The 15,412-nt window shown below is 51.3% G+C and overlaps 2 protein-coding genes, 1 long non-coding RNA gene and 1 other non-coding gene across 4 annotated transcripts; 2 read left to right on the top strand and 2 right to left on the bottom strand.

Annotated features, from left to right (window-relative positions):
• Nucleotides 1-1,239: 1,239 nt before the first annotated feature.
• Nucleotides 1,240-1,895, bottom strand: LOC108924441 (uncharacterized). Its single transcript, XR_001965294.2, has 3 exons — nucleotides 1,817-1,895; nucleotides 1,496-1,596; nucleotides 1,240-1,315 (listed from the first exon to the last, which is right to left on the bottom strand). It is a non-coding gene; the product is annotated as an uncharacterized LOC108924441 (long non-coding RNA).
• A 2,867-nt stretch (nucleotides 1,896-4,762) lies between these two features.
• Nucleotides 4,763-4,844, top strand: trnas-gcu (transfer RNA serine (anticodon GCU)). The gene has a single exon. It is a non-coding gene; the product is annotated as a tRNA-Ser (tRNA).
• An 805-nt stretch (nucleotides 4,845-5,649) lies between these two features.
• On the top strand, nucleotides 5,650-8,357 carry slc25a4 (solute carrier family 25 member 4). The gene is made up of 4 exons (XM_018736044.2): nucleotides 5,650-5,867; nucleotides 6,906-7,392; nucleotides 7,494-7,634; nucleotides 7,731-8,357. Exons 1-4 carry the CDS (start codon nucleotides 5,757-5,759, stop codon nucleotides 7,886-7,888), a joined length of 897 nt encoding a protein of 298 aa, XP_018591560.1. The 5' UTR covers nucleotides 5,650-5,756; the 3' UTR covers nucleotides 7,889-8,357.
• Nucleotides 8,201-14,766, bottom strand: cfap97 (cilia and flagella associated protein 97). Its single transcript, XM_018736043.2, has 5 exons — nucleotides 14,508-14,766; nucleotides 12,811-13,566; nucleotides 11,534-11,832; nucleotides 9,645-9,798; nucleotides 8,201-9,520 (listed from the first exon to the last, which is right to left on the bottom strand). The coding sequence occupies exons 2-5, from the start codon at nucleotides 13,526-13,528 to the stop codon at nucleotides 9,399-9,401; spliced, it is 1,293 nt and encodes a 430-aa protein (XP_018591559.1). The 5' UTR covers nucleotides 13,529-13,566; nucleotides 14,508-14,766; the 3' UTR covers nucleotides 8,201-9,398.
• Between the last annotated feature and the right edge of the window lie 646 nt (nucleotides 14,767-15,412).

The following is a 15,412-nucleotide window of genomic DNA, read 5'->3' as shown; positions in this document are numbered from 1 at the left end:
GCGACCGGAACACGCAGAGGAGACATTATTGATGACCACGATGCTACAAAGTCAAAGGACAAACACAAATGAAAAGTTTGTCTTTGTAACTCGATGTAATTGTACCGTGTGTGAACGTTGGTTCTTCAGCGGTCATGTTTGCTGTTTCTTGGGCGGTCAGATCCAAAATTTCTTGTTTTCTCTTGTGTGTGTTGGTTCTTCACCCATCGTGTGTATGTTTTGAACGCTATATTAAATTTTTTCATTAATTTCTAATTTAGTCTAAATTTAGAACGCCCAGTCCGTCGTCTGCTGCCAAAGCGTTCAATGACCGTGAGCACAAATGGTCTACAGGAGGCACGGTGGGAGTACGGTTCGCGACCCGCTGAAATGGCGAGCGCCGCAGCAGACGTGTGCGGAGGGGACGGCCAACGGACAATTTCAAAAGACAACAGGCCCCGGGGGACCGGGGAGCCCTGCGCCGGGGGGGGACGCGTTCCCCCCAAACGATAATGGGATTAAACGTGAATTCAGGGTCGTCGGTGGGGGGGGGGATTGGTCACGGGGATTTCGCAACGCTGCGGACGGCCGCCAGCGTCTGCACCAGCGGTGCTCTGGTCCGACCCGCCCCGCCCTCCACCGCTGGGGTCCGTCCGTTCGTCCGTCCGCTACGGACCTGCCCCCCCCCCGGCCAAACACCCCCCCCCCCCCCCGCCCCGCCTTTAACCCCCTTTGTTCCTGACGCTTTTAAATTTTTTCCCCCTTTTTTACCAACTCGCTGACAATGGAGCCAAAGAAAGGGGAAGAACTTAAATAATCTGCTTTGAGGTCCCGCCGCGCTCGGCGCCCCACTGCTGGGGGGGTGCCGGGGGGACTATGAATACGCCAGTGCGGTACAGCACCCCACCTTGGGCTGGATTTAGGAAAACCAAGCACCGTCCCGTCCTGCCCTGCCCCGCCCCGTCCCATCCCATCCCGCCCCACCCCGGCCCAACTGGCCCAGCAGCGCACCTGCTCCGCGCCTCTCCTTGCAGGAAGCAGTGGGTCTCTGCGGCCGTCCGCACCGTCAGGCTGCTCGAACCCTGGACCGCACCGGACACCCCGAGGCGCGAGCACAGCTCCTCGCAGGTGATGACCGCCTCCTCTGACAGGTGTAGCCTGCACCATGGGCAGGGTGGGGGGATCCTTGTCACTCACACACTGAGGAAACACTCTGGCAACAGGGCTGTGTTGCTTTAATTAAAGTGACGGCGCTCACCTGAGCAGGAGCTGCGCCAACTGCTTGGCACTGATGAAGCGGCCCAGGAATGCGGTGAGGATGGCGAGCAGCGCGTCTCTGTAGGGAGTGGGGTGTGGAGGGGAGTGTGTGTGTGTGTGTGTGTGTGTGTGTGTGTGTCAGAGAGAGAGAGAGAGAGAGAGAGAGAGAGAGAGAGAGAGAGAGAGAGAGTGAGACGAGACCCGTTTCATTCACGTGTGTATATGTTTGTTTTCTGCGTGTGGCTGTCACGTTGCACACCTGTCCACTTGGCCCCGACCCTCAGGGTTGATCTTCTTGAAGAGGCGGTTGAGGTGATCGCAGCCCTGGCTCTGCAGTCTCTCTCGCAGCTCATGTTCCAGCTGCCAGGGAGACAGGGGAGCACAGGATCGAGACCCGGAGCCATGGGGCACAGCAACATCGCCTCCTTCTGCCCATGAATACAAATCCAGCGCTTCTAAAAGCCTCGTTTCATGTGGCCACTCCCACCCACACCACCGCTAACCCTGAGGTATCAGACAGAGCGACCGTGCGACAGAGTGACCGCATGCCCCAGAGTGCGACACCTGCAGGAACACACACCTGGTCCACCTGGATTCGGAGCTGGGCTCCAGGACAGGTAGTGCTGCTGGATCTGCTGGGGGTCCGACTGGACGTCCGCTCAGCCCAGGTCCCCAGCGCTGCCCGCTCACCTGCAGGATGAAATGTCGACCACGGTCCAGTTTACCACGATGTTTACCACGATGACCCCTGATGTTTCCGGTCCACAGGAACAGCGTCTCTTACTCGCTCTGTTCTCTCCTCTCACTTGTGTCGTACTGACTTTGTGTCGCTGCTTTTCGGAGCTCATTAGTGGGGCCAACAGCTGTCCCCAAATAAATACCGTATAATAAATAGCAAAAGGCATTCATTAATCCTTTCCATTAATATTATCCATAATATAGCCGTTCATAATAATGATAATATCTATTAATCATCATTGATCGTGTCCATTAACAATGGTCATTAATAATAACCATCCATGTCTTCTACAGGCCGGTCACTCAGTGCTCTGCACTGTATATTAAGTTACCGCGGTATCATGTAGTGCAGTACTGGGGAATACAGCAGTGCAGGCAGAGAGGTGCGTACAGCTCACCATGTCTGCGGTACCTGATACATTTACTGAAAGGGAAAACATTTTTACTTCTTTTGCATTAATATTTTAGCCTGTTGTACTGAAAGAGCAGAGCAATGAGAAAAGGCCGCCGCCCAGTGGCAGGAGAGAGAAATGACACCCTGCACAGTTGTCCATAGTTACCAAATTCCCAGATGGGGTTGGGTTCACATTCCTTTCTGGCTTTGAATGGAAATGGTCAATATTAATGAAAGGGGTACAGTTTTCACAGCAGAGCCAGAAAAACCCAACATAAGCAAAAGATTTTATGAACAGAGTTTGGGGGATATTTAAAACATTTCAGTTCCTCTGTGTGTGTGTGTGTGTGTGTGTGTGTGTTCTGGGCCTTTCCATTTCTGCAAGTAAATGAGAAGCAAGGAGTTCTTCACATTCTTTCGATGTTATACTGACAAATTAATCGAAAAATGACTAAACTGGACTTCATGTGATGAGTTAAAAAATAACATCAATTTAACTTTGTCTAAAAAAACTGAATTATTAGTTTTAAGTATTATAGTTTTATTAAGAATGATAGTGTGTGAGTGACAGAGAGCGCGTGTGTGTTCCACTGATGTATGGATGAGTGACTCATTGTAAGTAGTGTATCTAGCAGTGTAAGTCACCGCGGTGAATAAGGTGTGTGGGCTGATAACACTACAGAGAGTTTGTTGGAAGTCGATTTGGAGAAAAGCGTCTGCTAAATAAAAAAACGTAATGTTAATGTTAAGAATTATTTTCATAACTGAAAGATGCGGTTGTGGTGTCCAGCTGCTTAGTAAGATTTGGGGTTACAGTCTGTAGTACTGCTGGCTTTCAGGACACACACACACACACACACACACACACCAGAACCACATCAGTGTCACACATTATAGGGCTCATTAAAACCCTGTGGTACCGCAATCCGGTCCAAACACTTATCCAGCTCCAGAATTTAAGGTTCTGACTGCATCCACCTCCTGGGGGGTGTAAATGACCACACTGGACACACCGTGTGGTGCGACTGGGCTCTTCGCTGCACTACACACACCCTTTGCGTTCAGCTCCCAGCGGTGACTCACCGAAGATGGGCAGCCGGGGCTTGCTGGGGTCAGCAGCCTGGACCACCTCCACCCCATGGGGGACATGTGGTGGGGGGTGGACGGGACACTCCTCCACCCAGGACTCCGTCCCCAACCTGGAGGTCCGACTCCGGGACGCAACGGGGTGCTCTTCCCTGGCCAGGGGTCGTCCCCGGTCTTCTGCGTGTGGGTCCACATCCCTGGAGCCCCCCGTGGAGAAGCCCCTCAGGGAGAAGGTTTCGGGGTCTCCGAACCGGGGCGGCGGGGGCTGGATGGCGGGAAGCCGCAGGGAGGACAGCGAGGACAGTCGGCTGGAGGTTCGAGAGCCGGTCATGTTTCGGAAGCGGAGAGCTGGCCAGGAGCGGGTCCTTCACGTTACAGCACGTGCGACGTGCGGTTGCTGGCCAGCCGGCAGGAGCCCCCCCTCCCCCACAGGGTTTCTTCACTCCAATATTTTCCGCCCTTTAATATTTACATTAATATTAAGACTGTTTTCCGAAGTTGCGCAAAATAGTTGGTGCAAATTTATGGTCGTTTGCTTCCAAAGTCCAGTGCACACTTTTCTGAGTCCCAAATCTCTTCCTACTTCAGAGAGTGTTTCTGCAGGAACAATGAGAGGTTGCTACTGGCAACGCAAAGCGCTAAACACCCCCGCCCCCCCCGCCGGGAGGAGAAGCTGCTTCACGGTAAAGGCTTCTCACTGGGAGTTTATGGAGCGCGTGGGCAGGTGTGTCGCACCTTTCCATTGTTGGAGGTTTTTCTCTGTGAATGTGACAGTTCTGATTGATGTTGTCCACACGTGTCAGTCACAGCCCTCCTTCAGAAAGTTCCAGCAAAAGAATAAAAGAACACGTAACAAGTGAGGGCCCTCCCCTCCGCCCTCGTAAAATCACCCGCGGGTGGGAAACACCTGCATCGCTGTCTGCGGTGTGTGTGTGGGGGGGGGTCGGGGCTGTCACAAGCGCGGGCACGTGAGGCGCACTCTGGGGATGCGGCTCTGCTGAGCATCACCCGTGAATACAGCTGCTTCTCCCTTCGCTCCGCCCACAAACTCGTTAATGTGAACCATGGGGGGTAATAGACCCCCCCCCCCCCCGACCCCCCACTGCACTGGGGGCACCTTTAGCACCGGTGGGATTACAGTCCACATGCAGCACTCCAGTGGTCTCTTTTGTAAGAGGATACACTCCCCCCCCCCCCCCGGTGAAACTGTCAATTAAACTATGTTAACAAAATACCGTAACAGAAATAAAGCCGCGCGCAAAACGACGTCGTCGTCCTAAGTGTTTCGTTAGTGACAATGCAGCGCGGGACGAGGTGGCCGAGTGGTTAAGGCGATGGACTGCTAATCCATTGTGCTCTGCACGCGTGGGTTCGAATCCCATCCTCGTCGGCTTTCCAGACAAACATTTTTAAAAACAGAAAGACTACGGAAGTGTCACTTCCACCAAAAAGCGGAATTTGGACCGTCCGCGAGCCACTTGAAACCCCCAACCGAGTGTCTGCTGTGGAGATAAGTGAAAAAGGGCCTGTGTGTGAGAGACCCTGGGGGTCCGCATGAGGATGAACCCCCCCCCCCCAACCCAACCCCAACCCCAACACGCACTTGTATGACTTTCACGTGACTGCAATGCGGCGGTTATTGACAGAACACACAGAAAACACGCGCAGCTCGAGCCTGAAACGTGCAATAAAGTGTCGGACTGTGTCCTTTCATCGAGAACCGTGTAAAGAACACTGATTTCAGAGAAAACTCCTCGTGTCATTCTATGATTCGCTGCGCAATATTTTAAAAGCGCCGACTGGAAAACGATCGACGCGTCATTCATTCCACTTTTTAGGGGCAGTTGTTAGTGGCAAATATTGATTCCAATGTTGAAACGGGACTTACGGGGATTAAGAGTAATTTTAATGTTGGAAAGGCGCCGCGGGAGCGCGCAACAGGTCGATCTCCCCGCAAAAGCACGCGGGGCTGTCAAACACACAGCGCGCGCACAGGGGAAGGTGAAAAGTAAAGATCGTCACTTGAATTTGCCCTTTAAATGTCCCCGGTGCGCGTGCCTCGGCACTTTCTCCCAACGAATATGGCGCGCGGCCTGAACTGTGACCTGGGAAATTTATTCGGGCGCGCCAATGTCCTCGAGCACCCCACCGGTGCGTCACGCGCCTCCGGGCCACATATATTAGGGTGAGAGGAAGCCCTCCCTCCATTTGGAGGCTCGGGCCACTGGGGGCAGGAACCTCTGAAGGAACTTTACCTGTTGGAGCATCACCTGTGGGGGGGTCACCTGTGGGATCACCTGACATGTCGGACGCCGTCATCAGCTTCCTCAAGGACTTCCTGGCCGGGGGCATCGCCGCTGCCATCTCCAAGACGGCCGTGGCCCCCATCGAGAGGGTCAAACTGCTGCTGCAGGTGCGCGAGGGCGCTGCGGGTCACGTGTCCGCTGCACGGCCGTGGAATCGCGCTCAAACGACTCGGCTCTGATTTAGGAAAGGCGTTTGTGCGCGAGGCCGGGCGGGTGCGCTCTCCATGGTGCTGCGTTTGCGCGTCGGGTCGACAGGCTCGTTTCTAGCGTACAGTTCGGTGCACTGGCGCTGTTCTCGTTCAGTTCAGCTCAATGTATCAGTTTAATGTAGTTTTGTTTCGATCGAGCTCGCGGCACAGATCAAAGCAACACGTACAGTAGTCTTATTAGCCGTTCATTGGTACCCGTCGTGATTTGGGCCGTTCCTGTCTCGTGTCGAGAGAGTGCGTGTGTGTGTCTGTGTGTAAATGTCCGTCCAAGTGACGAGGGAGCTGTAAGACAGGCGTGGGCGGCCGCGCTCCGAACACCTAAATTTAGACGCGAGCGCTATGCGCGCAAGGGAACACCGCGGCCACGCGCTCGGCGGGATGGGCGTCCCGAAGCAGCCACGCGCAGCCGGGTAGCGACGGACAAGAAGTCGAACAGAAAACGTACACAGGACGGAGTGAGTAATAAATAAATAAATATCAGCGCAAGATCGTGGCACCAAGCTGGAATCCTGCGCGGTAAAATAGCTCAGCCCGCGCGGAGGCTCCTTTGCACATGTAGCTCGTCATACGCGCTCTTATAAATTATTCCCAATAATAAGAAGAAACCTTTACATATCTGATACCGTTGTCCAGAGCAACTCGCAGCGTTCCGTTTGTATTCTAAGCTACTTTCTCAGATTTACCCATTCTTACAGCAAATTTTTACTGCATCAGTTCAGGGTAAGTATCTCCAGCAGCAGCACTGCAGTAGGAGGTGGGATTTGAACCCAACTCATTCAGAGGATGAGCACAGCACTAACCATAGCTGTCTATTTAATAACAGGAAATTACTCAAAGAACTCCTCTTTAACAATCGTTTCCAGAAAACATACTCCATGTTTACCTTAATCCTTTGGCTTTCCTCTGTCCTGAGCCCTGCCCTTCTGTCCCCCACAGGTCCAGCATGCCAGCAAGCAAATCACCGCAGCAACCCAGTACAAGGGCATCATCGACTGCGTCGTGAGGATCCCCAAAGAGCAGGGCTTCCTGTCCTTCTGGAGGGGCAACCTGGCCAACGTCATCCGCTACTTCCCCACCCAGGCGCTCAACTTCGCCTTCAAGGACAAGTACAAGAAGCTCTTCCTGGGTGGCGTGGACAAGAGGACGCAGTTCTGGCGCTACTTCGCCGGGAACCTGGCGTCTGGCGGTGCGGCCGGGGCCACCTCGCTGTGCTTCGTGTACCCGCTGGACTTCGCCAGGACCAGGCTGGCGGCCGACATCGGCAAAGGCCCCGCCGAGAGAGAGTTCACCGGCCTGGGCAACTGCATCGCCAAGATCTTCAGGTCGGACGGGATCAGGGGCCTTTACTTGGGCTTCAACGTGTCTGTTCAGGGGATCATCATTTATAGAGCCGCCTACTTCGGCATCTATGACACCGCTAAAGGTAAGAGGAGAGCGTGCGCTGACCTTGCGAAAGGTGACAGCCATCAGGATCGTACCCCATGAATGATGTAACTTGACCTACTCTTCCGCTCCCTCCCCCAGGCATGCTGCCGGACCCCAAAAACGTGCACATTGTGGTCAGCTGGATGATCGCCCAGAGTGTAACCGCCGTGGCCGGACTCGTGTCCTACCCCTTCGACACCGTCCGCCGTAGGATGATGATGCAGTCGGGGCGCAAAGGAGGTGAGCGGCACGTGCTGGCGAAATGCAACTTTAACACGTGTCACTGACAAGTGCACAAAACAGAACGTAACTCCAATTTATGTATTCGCTTTACAGCTGACATCATGTACAAGGGCACAGTTGACTGCTGGAGGAAGATCTTAAATGACGAGGGTGGACGGGCCTTCTTCAAGGGCGCGTGGTCCAATGTGATCAGAGGCATGGGCGGCGCCTTCGTGCTGGTGCTCTATGACGAGATCAAGAAGTTCACATAAACATTTGCGTCCATCTGTCCGAGGAGACCCTCGCGCTGTGTATGTCTTAACCGTGCAACAAATGGCAACAGCGTGTCTGCGAGCGAATTAAGGGCTAGGCTTGGGTGGACGGAGGCTGGACTAGGAGGGCGGCATCCAGAGAGCAAGACGCACATTACTGTTCCTCGGAGCTCCTTGACGGCTTCCCAGGACACTGCCCCTTTAAAAGAGTACACAGGCCCTCCTCCCATGGTCGGCTCTCTACATGCACAGCTCCTCTCTCTCTTTAGGAAGATTCTTCCACCTATTTGGAAATTAAGGTGAATTGCAGTATCAATAACTAAGCACGTTTTGATGAAATTTCAACAGAACAATACAACTGTCCAATATAACATTTACGATCGCAGTGCCTGTACAGTGTAGGTTTTTTGTTGTGGTGTCGCCAACCTCGTATATTTAATAAGTTAAAATAAAAAATACCTCAACTCTGCCGGTTTGTCTATTTCTCTAAACTTTACATCACAATGTGAAATTGCTGTCTTCAACACACAAGCACCGAAGCAGCGCGGTAGTGTAATGGCAACTTGCCTCTCTAGGAAGGTGGTTTACGTCTGTCCTTAGTCCTCCTGACCTCTGGGTAGTGCTATAGGTTTCTGTTCAGGAGGTGACAGCAAATTGGGCAAAAGCCTGAGGTTAAGGACTAATGGGCAAGGTTGCTACCTGGGAAGCAGGTAGTAAACCACAAGGGTCTCGTTGTTTGGTGAACATGGGCATTATCCATATACCTGGTGATCTCATAGGGTCCAGTCACATCCTGCACTATTATAACATCTCAGTGCACTTACTAAGTTGCTCAGAAAATCAAGCATAACATGTTTTGTATATCCAGATAAAGCATATTTATTGAAAAATATAATGGTACACAAGGCACAATCTAAAATGCAATGTCCTATTAGCTCCAGATGGACACACTGCACTCACTGAATTTTCAGGCACGGTACTTTGGACAGTAATTAGCATTGTAGTGCACAAGTTTGCAACACGGACACTTTTGCACCAGCTCACTAATACAGCAAAGTCACAAACGGACTCACAGAGAGTACTCTGCTCACTGATAGCCACAGCAGACTGAACTCGAGTGGGAATGTTTGTTTTTCCTTTGGACACTGAAGTCTTACATGACCAGTACCCATCCTCTGCAGGAGCCTAGGAGGACCGAGTCCAAACACTGCTCCACTGCTACTATTAAAGATGATGGGAGGAGAATGTCTCCTGACACTCACCAACCTACAAAGAATGCGCTGCACGGCGGCACTGATGGGAAATGTAGTCCTGAGCCAGAGCTTGGACTTCACTTTTCGCCACAGACCGCGGCATGACCGAGCAGGGTTTTTCCATGCAGGTCATTTACGACATGTGAACTTGACACACTGGTTTGGTCACTGATTGCCAGGCTTTTTCACGTAGCATAAAAGCACAGACATGTACACACACTCGCACACCCAAACACGCGAACTCAGTGGAGCAGCTCTCAGGACCAAGCTGCCCTGCGTTCTGTCCCCCTTCTGGACTTGGGCGTGCTGGGGGACACACTACAGTCTGGTCGGACCTTACGAAGGCCAGAAGCATTGCACCGGCTGGAGCTGCTCCCTACTGAGAGAGAGAGAGAGAAAGAAAGAAAAAGAAATGTCAAACAGGTGCTTCATTTTGGCTAGAGTGAAAAACAGAAGGACAGACCTACAGCAGAGGGAATACAGATACTAAGGTGAGAGGGTACCTGCAGGGCTCCTGATGAAGGGTGGTTTGTCCATCACAGTGGGAGGAGGAGGAGGGGCGCCCAGGTACCTTGCTTGACGCTGATAGTCAGCCAGCTGCTCCGTCCTCCTCATGCCTGCTGTGGGTTTCACGGACTCCAGCCTCTTCAGTAAAGCCTGCAGGGGGCGGTGAAGAGGAAGAGGTGTCATCAGGGTGAACTGGGGAGCATTTGTGTTACAGTGCTGTACCAGCTGTCCTGCACAACCTCACCCACTTCTGCACACAGTCCAACCACAGTCCATAAACAGGCTGCTGGTGGGGGGCAGGCAGGGAACTAAGTTGGTACTGGTAACTGCAACGTTTCTCCCGAGACCCACAGCTTAGTGGAATCTACCCACATGGTCATGTTTCCGCCCAGTGCTACAAGACACCCACGCCTGGACGCTAAAGTCCAAATTCTGGCCCAAACCCATTGCTTTGACAAGTACAGCCACAGAGGTGATAAATTCAAGTAGAAGCTCTTGAAGATATTAAGATGTTTGAAGAACTGCTAGGAATGCAGGCTGTGTGAACGCAACCCTTAAACCGCAGTTTCAAAATAGCAGTCACACTACAAACAAGAAGCAGTGCCTGGAAGAGACAAAACAAAGACTTAAAGCCCTGGTGGGACTGGACCAAACCGTCATGTCTCAGGCCAGTAGGGAGGCGAATGGAGCCTCTTTTACACAGGGACCAGAGAATGAACTGATGAGAGTATTAGGTTACACAACTCTAAGAATAGAGCCAGATCTAGGCGGCACCGCTTCTCACAACACAACGCGGGAACAAACCGTTCTGCTCAAATGGGAGGAGCAGCAAAGTAACCAGGGAAACTGTTCCTGGACAAGGAACTTTGGTTGAAAGGTACAATTTCCCAGGCCTGTCTTTCTGAACCTGAAGTGTGGTGTGGGGAAATGTACCACGGCGCACCGGGTGAGGAGGTCCCCCCCCACACTGACGCTCAGCCCTCTGTAATGTCAGGCGGACACAGTGTCCCCACCACCTGCTCCCATCTATTTCTGTCCAAGCGTTTCCCCTTTCACTCCTTTCCACTTTCACTGGCTGGGTCAAAATGTCCGGACTCCAAACAGCGTCACCGCTAAGCCCCTTGGTGCCTTATAAACGTCATCACTCTAGCCTAAATTTTCATTTTTTGTTTACAGGCAAAAACATTCATTATATATTTTATTCCAAGTCTTAAATTACATGCACAGAAACAGTTGTCCATAATAAAGACACACCAACTAACCAGCTGGAACACTGTATCCACTCCCATGCATAGCTCCACAGAGTCAAGGGTTAGGGGTCAAGGGCCTAACTGGCCACTTTTTCAATAGCTTGAATTCTTCTGTATTTTTTTGTTAAATTGAATTCTTTACTGAAGTTTGGAAATGCAATATAAATATTTGTTTTAACATAGAAAATAATGCTGATAATTTCACTAATAGATATTCCGCCAGTAACAATTTAATGATTCAATGCACATATACATGTCAACGCTTAACAGATACTAATCACCAAAGTACTGTACAATCAAAAGTACTCAGCTTAATATTCATTTATGTAACTTTTTCAAAATTAAGCATTCAGAGGGGTTTAGCAAAAAACACTGCCATGCAGCAGAAAGGGCAATGACCCCAACAACACTATACTAGGAAAGGTGACGTACGCCCCCTGCTGGTCACAATAGTCTAACACAAATTTCACATCTCAGATGTCTTTACTGAAAACTTTACTGCAAATACGAGAACTCTAACCCTAAATGTTACTGCTAAATGCCCCCAGGAGGTGATAGCTTCACTCAGTGACAGTGGGACAAATGACAGAGGCCAGACCCAGATATGGACACAGCTGAGGTTCTGAAAACCTCACCAGGTTTTCCCTCTCGATCCTCTGCTGCTCCCGCTGTCGGTTGAGGGCACTGTGGTACAGGCGGACTGGGGGACTGCCAGGCTTCCTCAGGCTGCTGCTACACACAGACCCGGACCCAGAGCCACGCCCAGACATGGATTTGGGCCTGGACGCTGGGCGGGACAGCTCGCGAAGAAGCCTCTGGTTCTCCCGGTCAATGCGGCGCACCTCCTCATTGCTGAAGGAGTAGTTCTTCCGGACCCGATGGCCAGGATGGTCGATGTGGAGGTCACTCATCTTCTTTTCCAAACTCATGAAAGCTTTAGGGGACAGGGCAAGAAACACTTCAGTGGAACGACAAGCAGCAAACAGGTCCAACATCTAACGTGACAGCCTCATAATCTGAGAGCCCTGCTGCTGTTTCCTTATAGAAGGTACTTCAGCTGGAGTAACACAGTAAAAACTCTACACGCCCTCCTGAGACCCTGCAGAAAAACCCGCATTTTGTATATACTTCTAGAATTTCTGGTAAGCCCCACCTCCGAACATGTGGCATCACTTAAAAGTATAAAATGTCCTCTATAACGTGCATGAGGATGCAAAACCATGCTGAAGATGCACTTAAGTATAGTTTGGACAATAAATATGTGTCACCCAGAAAACTGGGACACAGAAGGATACAGTGAAGCACTTCAAATGTTGCAAAATTACCAGTATTACATTCCAACACACAACTAATGTTATTTTTAATTTAAGCTATGCCCTCTGCAATAACCTAATCTCTGCAGTATTCTATTAAAGAAAGAAACCTCAGTGTGGCAACAGGTGCCCAAGGGGTAAAGATGCTGCTGCTTCCTACCTTCCTATGAACAGAAGGTAGTGAAAAAAGCTCCTTGACATCTCCCTCACTAGAGCACACACAGACATAGATATACACTTAAAGCTGACTGTAAACTGACAGATTTCTCTTTCTCTGTGTGCTTCCAGGCTCTAAATAACAAGACAACGATGTTGTCGGTAACCAGAAGCTTGATTGTAAATGGTACCTTTGAGAAGCTGGTTAAGACCCACGGCACCGGCCAAGGCCCCTGCGGCCCCTCCTAAAACCCACACCCAACTCTACAGACCTGCAAAACGCAAGGCTGAGACCACCCAGGTCAACTGTAGCTCTGCCAGCCCCCAGGCTTGCTGATCTCTCACCTACTGGGTCAAAATCAGACTGAACCCTCAGATCCACCCTACACTGTGCTGCTCAACAACAGCACGGGCAACCCCTTCCCTCCCATCCCCGCCTCCACCTGGGGTCATGTCGAAAGACTGGACGGGGCTGCTGTCCGGCGTAGACAAGGGGGTCACGTCTGTCACCGTATCGTCTGACTCCCCCGAGGGACACTGCTTCTCTCTGTGCGTCGCGGTGGCCAGCTTAGGTTGGTGTCGAGGAGATGAGGAGAACCGGCTCAACGTTAGCTTCCTTCGTGGGGATACCGGTTCTGAGCCGTGGCTCCCAGATTCACTGTGGGAGCTCTCGGAGCCAGATGAGGATGGTGAGCGGTGGCTTCTGAACTTCCCGCTGGACCTTCTGGTAAGGCAACGGCCTGGCACCGGACACCTGGTTGGCTTCTCCTCCCAATCTCCTTCACTCTCTTCCTTGGCTTCACTGAGGTCATAGCTGTCCTCCTCCACCTCATTGTCCTCCTCCTGCTCATCTGAAGAGGAGCCAGACTCAGCTGCGGGCAGGGCACCGTGGCCGGGGGCCTGTTCCGATTCGCTCCCATCATCCTCCGATCGTTGAGGGCAGGACGGCAGGGAGGCTGCATGCGAGCCCTTCTTTGGGTCTTCTGTCAGGGATGAATCCTCCTTCCTCTCACCTCCCCCTTCAGCCTCAGACGGTCCTCCTTTAAGGCTGTCGTCTCCAGTGTGGACATTCTGGTGGTCACTCGCGTCTGCACTTTCCTCGCGGTCGCTGTCAAAGAAGGAATGGTCCACTTCTCCTTCGAGCTCCTTGGGGCTGTACATGACTCCCGTTTACAGTACTGCCCAGCGCCTCAAGAAAGCTACACAAGAAAGACGATCGCATGTTCATCGTGAATTCAAGAAACCAAACAGACAGTTAGATGGCACTGCTACAGACCATTTACTGTTCCGCGTTTTTACCACACAAACACTAATCATAACCGCTTATGCCAGTAAAACAGGGTTTTGAGCAAATTAATAAGGTTTCTAAGCAGCTGTCCCACAGGATCAAATATATTTATATCTGATATACACATTTCAAAGGCTCAGTGACAGCTGGCTGCTTTGACTGGTGGAAAAAAACGCAATGTTTAAACTCAAACTTTAACACACATCTTTAATATAGTTATAAAAATCCTATTCTGCTGATAATCTCTTCTTCACCAGGCCACAGCAGAAGGGCCTTCAAGAATAGTCTGGTTTTTTGTGTGTTCGTACCTGTATGACTTGGACAAATGAGTACAAGTCAGAAACCCAGATTGTCATCATTACTTTAAGAGACTAATTTAATACACTAATGTATCATTTTAGTGCACTCATTAATGATTTACATACATCACTGCTATAGGCTATGGTCATGCCATCATGCCATGGTGTCGTTATGCAACTGTTGATTCAAGCCAAGGTGCCACGACAAACAGCTGAACACCATTCACGGCAAAATATGACACGCAGGAAAGCAGAAAAATACATTTTTTTCATATTTATTTCTGAAATATGACGCACATATTTCTTTTATTAAATATGAAATCCGATGTGTGTTCATGTTGGCAGCGCTGCTTGACGACACCTTCCTTCTCTTCACGGAACTAGGAAACGACGGCTAACAGACTATTTGTGCCAACACCTGCACGAACGTTTATATGCATATTCTGTCACAAATTCAGTTTAAGAACCACTTGATGCGAACTGCGGAGTAAAATCAGCAGAAACGGTTAGCAGCAGGCTTGCTAATGCTAGCGCCGGCTACTAGCGCGCGTACCTGTCACGGCGGCCGATTTTACAGAGCTCGGACTCGGGCAGCGCCCACGACGTCAGCCGCTCCGAGCCACAAAGTCGCCATGTGGCCTCCGCACTTTCATTGAAAGTAAAATAAATTAAAACATGATGAGCCCGTGCGGGAAGCGCTTCTCCTCACGTCGCGGTGCGCCAACTTGAAGAGCGACGAGAGACAGGAGAGACAGAACAGGCGGACAGGCGGAGCGCGAGAAGCCCGCTGAGCTCGCGAGCCGCTGCTGGAGACGGTAACCAGGTGACGTCACCTCCGGTCTCCCACGTGGCTCGCGGCGCGCCAGACGCGCCTCTCTCCTGCAGGTGGCGCTCGAGAGCAGCGCTGCTGGATGTTGCCCGAGGGTAATTCCTGGAGCGGTAACAAATAAAGCGGAGTAAATGTGTCCCGTCGTATTCCGCGTGATCAGTGTTCGCAACCTTTGAAGCGCCAAAGCGCCCATTCCCGTTACACGTGGAAACACAGTTCCGACCGTGTGAAACCAGTTTGCTTCTTTATGGGAAGACATTCCTAGGCTTCGGGAAACAAGACGACGGTGAGGAAAAAAAGCCCCTGGACGTCTCCCTCACCAGACTGATTTATTCCGGTTAGATACATAATTATCGGGGTTTTTTTAATTAAAAAAATAAGTCAAAGAGAATAAGGTGCGAGAAAGGCGCGCTGGTCCATCCGTTGTGAACTCGGGAACAGTTGTAGTGAGTGATTGCGTTCACATCGGGACCTGATCCCACTATCTACACCCCCTGGACTGAAGATCCTCTCTTCTTCTTCACTCCAGTCAGGGCTGCTGACTCTGTCGCCCGAGCAGCCGGTGTGTCTCATATAATATATACGAGCTATCCTTCTTACCTCTTCGGCTCGGGGCGCAAAGGAAATGT

This window comes from Scleropages formosus, chromosome 16 (assembly GCF_900964775.1).
Source record: "Scleropages formosus chromosome 16, fSclFor1.1, whole genome shotgun sequence".
NCBI classification, from domain to species: domain Eukaryota; kingdom Metazoa; phylum Chordata; class Actinopteri; order Osteoglossiformes; family Osteoglossidae; genus Scleropages; species Scleropages formosus.
This window is presented reverse-complemented; position numbering and strand designations above follow the sequence as displayed.